The following is an 8,430-nucleotide window of genomic DNA, read 5'->3' as shown; positions in this document are numbered from 1 at the left end:
CCTTGTGGTTAGGGTGGGTGAGGCTGATTATTTGGTATATCACATTCCTTGCCAATTGGAAAGCATTAAAGATTAAGATGATTCATTCATAAGGTAAACCATATAAATACTACTTAGGGTACAGATTTTTGTTTGCTTTGTGTGTTGCCACATTCCAAGCACCTCTAACAGTGCCTGGCACTCAACACATATTTGTTAAATGAATGCATACGTAATCCCACGGCATCCAACAACTCCCAAACATTGTGGGTCAGACATGGGAAAATCTAATTCACATGCTGTGTTGGTCTTGCTTCCAGACAATAATAGCACTGACCTAACCAGAACACAGCCGTGGATATAACTCCCCAGACTAACTATTTATTATTTGTTTAAAAGCAAACACAAATATTTTTGGAGTCATCGGCCGGTTTTGAATTCCTGCTAATAACTGAAAATGAACTGTGTGGTCTGGGTGGAAGTCAGTTTCCAGAATCCTCAAGGAACAGAGATACTAAGGAGGCAGTGTGTGCATTTAAACCGGTGGTTCTCGACTAAGAGTGATTGTGCCCTCTTGGGATATTTAGCATGTGTGCAGACATTTTTGGGTTCCATGAGTCAGGGGAGGAAGACGGAGGAATGGCTGGCTACCGGCACCTAGGGGATCGAGGCCAAGGATGCTGCTAAACGTCCTACAATGCACAGGACAGGCCTTCACAACAAATCAGCATCAGGGACAGAATGTCACTAGTGCTGAGGTTGGGAAAGCCTAACTTAAGTGATCAGGTTCACCTTTCACAGCAAAGCTCATCCCCTGCACATGTGGCCTCTCTTCTTTGTTGAGATGCTCGAAGGCAAATACTATCCCCCAAATCTGGAAATTGAGCGAGGACTGAGCAGAATGGCATCATTTCTTTTATTCAAATTTTATTGGAAGTTTACAAATGGATTACAGACATCAGTAAAACATTATATCCGTCTTACAGGGCACGGATCTCAAGCAAAATGTTCCCAACAGTCTCTGGCAGAGCTCACACCAAAGGCCTGCCGCAGGCCTTCTTAACAGAGCTTGACACTCTACACAAAACACAGACTCTGGCCGGCCTCACCTTCTCAGGCCCTCTGAGGTTTTGTTTATGCACTTGAAACCAAAGCAGGAGATGGGCAAAGCAACCCTGTGCAGGAAAGAATGTGCTTAGCAGAGGGAGAACTGCCAAAGTTGGAATTTGCTAAGGAAAATGGAGAATACAACCTTGAACTTTAATCAAGGTCCAGGATGGAACCAGATGCCCTGTGGAAGAATAAGGAGATCGACTGGACACCTTGAAAACAGACCTTACAGCTGGTAGCTCCCTGCAAAATTTAGAACAGCTCATCAAGGAAAACCCCCAGGGTAGAACAAGCCATTTTTTATCTTACAGATTCATTGTAACTAAATCACAGAACACTACAGGACTTTTCCTTCCTCTTTATTCCCCTTGAGGAAAGCTAGTTTTGTCAGCAGGCAGTAAGCTTATTAAATTGTGTGGCTCCCACCAGTGAAGCATGTTTCATGGGAGTTTTGTATTGACTGGGCTATTATGAGAAAATGCAAAAGGAATCCTATTCTTTCTTGATCTTAACCTTGATGGCTGCTTCCAAATGGCCACACAGACAACCTCTGGTGTCTGCTGAAGCCCCTGAGGGACAAACCACCGGATGCAGAGCTCCCTACATTTCTGGTTGTCTTGCATTTAAAGCTGTGTACCTCAAAAAAGCTGTTATCTGAAATTGCTTTCAAACATCAGCAGAGGAATCTTGCCTAATGAGTCCTACTTTTGAAATGCTGTCTACAAAGCCCATTTTAATGCCTGTAAAGGTGGTGAACAGTTGCTAATAGCAACTCTTCTGGGATGAAGTATTCAGATAACTGCTTCAATTTTCCACTTTCCTTTGTCATAGATGGATCTTCTTTCTTAGGCATTAGCATCTGGTTTCTGTTAGACAGAGGACACAAATAGCACTTCTCGTTGGAATTCAAATATTTGTGCTATTTCTGGTTAGAAGATGGGATTAGATGAAGAATAAGATGGGTTGGTCTCTGACCTCTGCACTAGGGCGAACAGAAGGCTGCCTGCTATAATTGGCAAAAAACACAATGGAAGAGGAGGTCAAAGAGATTTATCTTCATTTAGCCTAAAGAAGTCACCTTCCTTTAGCATCCACAATCTGGGGAGCATAGGAAATGGAGTTGCACAATTATTATTTGTGAACAGTAATCCCTAAAGTTCTGGTGCACTGTTTTTGGTCATTGAATGAAAAGATTGCCCAGGGAAGAAAAGACAACTAAGAATCAGTTTTCATGGTGATTCTGATCAGCTGGTCCTGCTGGTTGGCGTGTTGCAAAGATTCCAAGACTGCACCCAGGCTTCCTGGGAAAGTATACAGTGAAAGGCTGGTGATATCCATCCAGGCTGCAGGGACGGCAGAACAGGAGCTACATAAATGCCATTGCTGGCCCCACCAAAACTCAACAACGGCTAGGCATACCCAAGAAGCAGAAAGCTGCTGGAGAACGAGAAGGAAGTGTTATCTCACTGCAATGCATGGGCACCCCTTGGGATGGGAAAGGACGATGAGAAAGAGCTGCCTGCAGGTCCCAGAGTAGAAACACAAAGATTCCCATTCACTGGGCTGGTTGGGGGTGAAAAGGAAGGATTAGAGAATAAAAGTTGATCGTGGAGAGAAGGTGTCAAACAACCAACTCCAGCAATTCTCCCCACATGGACGTGTGGAAAACCAGGAAGCATGGTTCTGATTTCTCTTACCTCCCCCACCTCTCATACTTGGTAGAGACCCCTGATATATGTGAGAGAAGAAAGGGACCCCGGATGCCATGCTCCATGCATCGGGCTAAGAAGTCTTTCCCATGGTGCAGAAGGGTGGCATGTGTTGGCAGTGTCATTCAGGACACGACCCACGACCAGTACTTCCCAGGCCTGGGAAAGAGCCAGTTTTGATGCCATTGAATTGGGCCCCACTAGGAAATGAACTGAACTTCAAATCTGCAGTTTTAACTAAAAGACAAGAAAGAAGAACAATACAGGGAGGGGTGGGTTAAAAAACACAAAATCAAGGCATTAGAGGAGAGGAAACCGGGAAAGGATTACTCTTCAGAAAAATGTTCTGTAAAAGATAAAATGATAATCCAAGAAGTGAGCACAGGCCCCACTCCCAGGAGAAACTTGGCCAATAAGAGCTACTGGTTAGGATGGAGGAATTGGGTAAATCCTTAGGTTCTTGCCTCAGAAAAGAATGCGTTGAATTTTGGGGAATGGGACTCTGAGATGCTACATGTAAGTCATCCTTAACGGTGGTACTGCCAACATAATGACATCCTGCCCTCTCTATGTGATTGACTGGGAGTTTCCCCCTTCATTGTGAGAAATCAGCCTTCCCCTGTCTTGCACTCTCCGTAAGATGGGCCGGGTGGGTGTGCAGAAGAAATCTGCAGTTGTGGAATAGATAGAGGCAATCTTACTTGCAGACAGTTTGACCCTGAGGCTTCTTTCTCATTAAATCTCTAGCTCTGACCAGTTCAGTGGCCTGGAAGCTCCCTGGGCAGCTAGATCTGGCATTGCTTATTCCTCCTGGCCCCCTTGGGTACTGGTTATGTGTCAGTTTCTAGGCCACCTTCTTCTTTCTGCTGCTGATGGTAAAGCCTTATGTGGGAAATGTAAGAGGTACTCCCAAAAGGATTAGAAAGCAACTTTTATACTGGGAGAATTTCTTTCATTGGATTCAGGGCCACAGAGGACAAAACACATTTCCAGCTGTCTGCTAAGTTAAGTGATTGACTTTCTCTTTTCCTTTCCCAAAAATGCCTTTTTAGTCTCATCAATCAAGAAACTCAAAAACTCCATATTGGACTCACCCGATTTCTACCAGAAACCTGCCACGTTAGCAGCGTGGTGTTGCACATGATTTCTTACTCGGTTTGCCAAGCAGTTTATAAACTTACTATACAAATGTAATAGTTAATTCTCCAGAGGCTTGGGTAATTAATGAAGCATTTAGATATGAAGATAGCATGCGGAAAACAGCCACAACCAACATTTGCATTGCTTTTTTAAAAAATCAGTGACAATGACAAATGTCATATTAATACCTGAAAGGCAAATTATTTTACTACAACCTGAATAGAGTGCCATTTCCATGTCCATTACAGCCTTCCTTTCCTCAGACCCACTTGGGATGGTGTCTGAAAGGCCACTTTTCACATTCTCTCCATAAAAAAAGACTAGAAAATGTTAACTACTATACTGAAAAGAGATCACGCTCACCTCACCATGGCAGATGGCCGCTGAGCCACACCGTGTACTACATCGACAGTACATCTCACTAAAGGGGGGGTCCTCCGATGGATTATTTCAGCTGCCACAATCCATTATGGGGAGGAGAAGAAAGGAAGAAAAAGCAAGCGCTCCTGTTTGAACTGAAGCAAGCCGGGAAGTTTTATTTTACTATAAACAGTACAACCGTTAAATGTCTTCTTCAAGCAAATTCACTTTTGAGCCCATTTTCTGTCCGAACAACAGTCCTCAAAGTTCAAAATGGAAATCCCCCTTTCAACAAAGTTGGGTTTTCAAAGCCATTACATTGAAAAGCCTCTTGAGCATCTCAACCTTCCGTGGGGAACCCAGACACTCTGGTTACTGAGCTAGTTAAACTGGATTCTTCCTACAAGCACCGGGGGATATTCAAGGCAGCAAGTACCTCTCCTCTCTGTCATTTCCAGAAGTTCTTGGCCCTGCCCTTTTGAAGGGGAAGATGAAGCCATTTTCCCCTTCAGCTTCCACCCCGACTCTTGACCTGTTTTCCGTTTTCAAACTGCCTTGTTCCTCCATGCCGTGCAACCTGGAACACACCACCACTCCCAGAGACCCCCCTCCCCCAAGCTCTCTATCCCTCAATTCCAAATGCTTCAGTTCATTTGCTTTGAGGACAACCGGTTGTCAGGCTAAGACAGCAGTCCTGTCTGCCCTGATAAAGGAAAGCAGAGAATACAATCCAGGAAACATGAGCACCAGAAAATAATGCCACATTCAAAACAACATCATGCTGACATCACACAACGGCACCACTCACAGTCACTTTTATTTTCCCCAAGGGATAGATCACTAGTAAGCAACTTCAATGTTCCCAGCAGGGATGGCATTTCTCACGGAACTTTACTGACACTGGTTAGTTTCTCTAATTGGCAAAAGTTATGTTTGCAATTAAAAAAGAAAAGTTGACTATCACTTTGTAGAGAATAACTTCTACTGAGGGTGGCAGACGACTTAAGGATGGCTCCTTAAAATGCATAGAATGCATTTTATCCTTAAGAAGCACAGAATGCTTTGGGTATAATAGTTAATTTTTTTTCCTAGCCACAAAAAGCCAAATTGAATATGCTCCTTTGAAAAAGGTCTCACTAACATGTAACAAATTTGCATTGGGGTAGGGAGGGGGAAGGGAAGAAAGGCGGTCCTGAACCACCTCTGAAAACTACTCACAGACAATGCTGGATGTGCATGCAAGTCCCAATGAGTCCTACGATATAGAAATTCCTTTGATATTACAAAATACAAAAATATTTTATCAGAACTCTCATTTACATTGCATTTACAATGGACATGTAAATAACTTAAGTCTTGGGTCCTGCCTAATAATAAACAAATTACTTACTGGAAAAAGGGGTCCTAAAAGTGAGAGAACCAGAGAGGAGTGTAAGCGAGCAGGAAACAATCTGCCATCTTACGAGTGGCAGCTCAACACAGAACTGAGAGAGGAAGTTGATCAAACCTGGCCTCCACAGAGTCTATAGTATTTCCAAAGTGAAATGTGCAAATAATAATCAACATGCCAAGAACTGGGACTACCTAACGAGTCAATCTGTAACCTTGCCTCTAGCAACTGAGAGCATTTCCCCTCTTCTCCCATCAACCCTCCCCCCAAAGCGCTTTGAAATTGAAAACAGTGCAAGTTTCTGAATTTACATTCTTCGTTCCTTCTTCCCTCACCCCCGGCCCCAGTGACATTAAGAAATGATACAGTTTTTGCTCTTTTGTCTTTTCCTGCTGTGCAACTGTCCTCTGCCACCCAAGGTGGAAGACTTGGGGACGCCATATGAGCTGTATTTGTGCAGCAGCTCGTCGCTGGTGACGTATCGCAGGCGGGCGGGCTGGGGGATGGGTTCTCCTAGGAAGTAGCCCTCGTTGTCAGACTCTGAAGAGGAGGAGCAGGTGGAGCACCAATCGTACTCTGCGAAGTAGGGTCCCCACCGCTCCCCAAACGCATTCTGCAAAGCCAGGTCTGACACAGTCCTCGGGCACTGGCCGTACAGGTCCCTCCGGGACCCCCGGCCCAGGCTCTCCTGGAAGCTCCGCTGGCGCACGAACTGGTCATAGTCCTCCCGGGCCCTCAGCGGGGGCCTTTCTTTCAACCGAGAGATGGCGTCGCGCTCGCTGGCCAGGTGCAGGGCGTTGTCCGAGCGAGAGCGCCGGGAACGCCGGGACCGGTGGGGTCGGAAGCGGCGGCTGTCGTCGCGCGAAGTAGTTCTTCTCCGGGTGCGTTCGCTCATCGGCTGGATCCTCACGCCCTCCTGCCCTGGCAGGTTGCTGCCCGCCATGCCCCCATCGAAATCAAAGCTCTGGTGCATTCTTCCGTGGGACTGCAGGTCTCTGTAGCCAATGGGGTTGCCGAGCTGGTGGAGGTTTCCCTCCATCTCCTGGTACTGCTGGGCAGAGAGCAGGCTGCGGACCGACTCGGCGCTCCGGAACTGCATGGACGAGTTAAGAGTGCCCATGTTGCTCAGCTTCTCGGAGACGTTCATTCCAGAGTCTTTGCTGAGGTCCGGCATGGAGAACCGGGAGAGGTGCTCCTGCCGCTTGGCGCCACCGTCCGCGGAGAGGCCTGGGTGCGAGAGAAGAGGATGCAGAGGTTAGTACAAACACGAGGCAATGGCGGGGGGGGGGGGGGGTGTCGCTGTGGGCTGCGGGCGTCCAAGCAGCGCTCGGTTCCGCACACTCTTTGTGGTTGCATGCTCCACACAACTTTCTGACAGGAGTTGCTGGGAGCTCTTCATACCCCACAGTAGGGCAGTATCCTCATGGAGGGGGATTCTGCACCCACAGAGATGCATTTGGCTAGTGACCACTTCCTCTAAAGGCTCATACAAGTTCCTAAGAGCCCACTGTGTATCTAATGCATGATGTTCTTTCTCTCTTTAGAATTCCACTTGACAAAAGTGCTTCAGTTACCTCTCTGACTAACGATGAGCTATACTTCACGTAGGCCAAATATTTTGGATGAGTCAACATTAAGCTATAGAGGCTGGGCCATGCCTAAGCAGTTCCTGGCAACATGGGGCCTAGAATGCCCTCTAAGGTATTGGGCAGGTTCACATCTCTACTAGTCCCGGGTAGTTTCCTTCTGTCCCTAAGCATCCCTATCTCAAGTGTCTTGGGCACAAAGTGACTTCCTAGGAACAGGGAATAGAGGGATATTTACTCTGTTAGGCTGTTGAGTGAATGACTGTCCCAGGGTTCTAAATGGATACCTCTCCCCCAACGGCCAGAAGCTAGGAGTAGGACCCCAGGGCATCTCTCCTTCCCCTGAGAAGTCATTTTAAAAAATAAGGCAGTGACTCTAATGCCAACAGCGGGTGACCCAGCGATGGAGCTGCATTTCCTAAGGGCTGCGAAATGAGCTCCTGGCATCCCTGAAGGTAGTGAAAGATATTGTGTTTCTCAAGTAACTTCCATTTTGCTCATCTTAAAGCAGCACTCTCAGAAGCAGTGTAAGAATGGGCCAGGTAGCTACATACCAACACTTGCCTTTCATTCCACATTGAGCGGATCAGCACTTTTGCCATATTTGGTCACAAACAACATGCCTTTGGATTGCAGTGATCCCTTACAACTCTGCTACTGATGATTCCTCCCAACCACCAGGGCATACGACTTCCCTTTCTTTCACAAAACTAAAGCAATGCAATGAGCATTTTGGAAAACTACTTAGCAGTATCTACTACAGCGAAATATTCATGTGTATATATATATATGTATATATTTATATATATATATATGAAGTGTGACTAGAGTTGCTTTGAATATCCTTGCACATTTTTTGGTAGATCTATGCACTTGTTTTTTGGGGGGTATATAGCCAAGTGTGAAGATTCTATGACATCATTGCTGCTCTTGGTTACACACCCAACAGAAGTTAGTGCACAAATTTTAAAAAATAGATAAGCAAGTTTATTCAAAGCAGCTTTATTTATAGTAGCTCAGAATTGGAAATAAGGCAAATGTCCATTAGCAAAAAAAAAAAAAAAAAAAAAAAGATAAATAAGTAGTGGTATTTTTCTATAATTTCCCACTAAATGGAACCTGGGATCCTTGGCTAAATGGCCGCTTCCAGGAAAAG

General features: G+C 45.6%; 1 protein-coding gene across 5 annotated transcripts in view; it reads right to left on the bottom strand.

Moving 5' to 3' along the window:
- Positions 1-887: 887 nt before the first annotated feature.
- The window catches only part of PRICKLE2 (prickle planar cell polarity protein 2), a 338,707-nt gene continuing 331,164 nt past the window's right edge, over positions 888-8,430 (bottom strand). For all 5 annotated transcript variants that reach the window (XM_077128780.1, XM_077128779.1, XM_077128781.1 and 2 more), the window contains one exon: positions 888-6,915. In XM_077128780.1, the coding sequence (XP_076984895.1) occupies positions 6,041-6,915 (875 nt within the window). In that variant the 3' untranslated portion in view covers positions 888-6,040. The remainder of the gene's footprint in view (positions 6,916-8,430) is intronic.

The sequence above is a fragment of the Tamandua tetradactyla genome, chromosome 15, assembly GCF_023851605.1.
Source record: "Tamandua tetradactyla isolate mTamTet1 chromosome 15, mTamTet1.pri, whole genome shotgun sequence".
Lineage (NCBI taxonomy): Eukaryota > Metazoa > Chordata > Mammalia > Pilosa > Myrmecophagidae > Tamandua > Tamandua tetradactyla.
The sequence above is the reverse complement of the archived record's forward strand: the minus strand, read 5'-3'. Positions and strand labels throughout refer to the sequence as shown.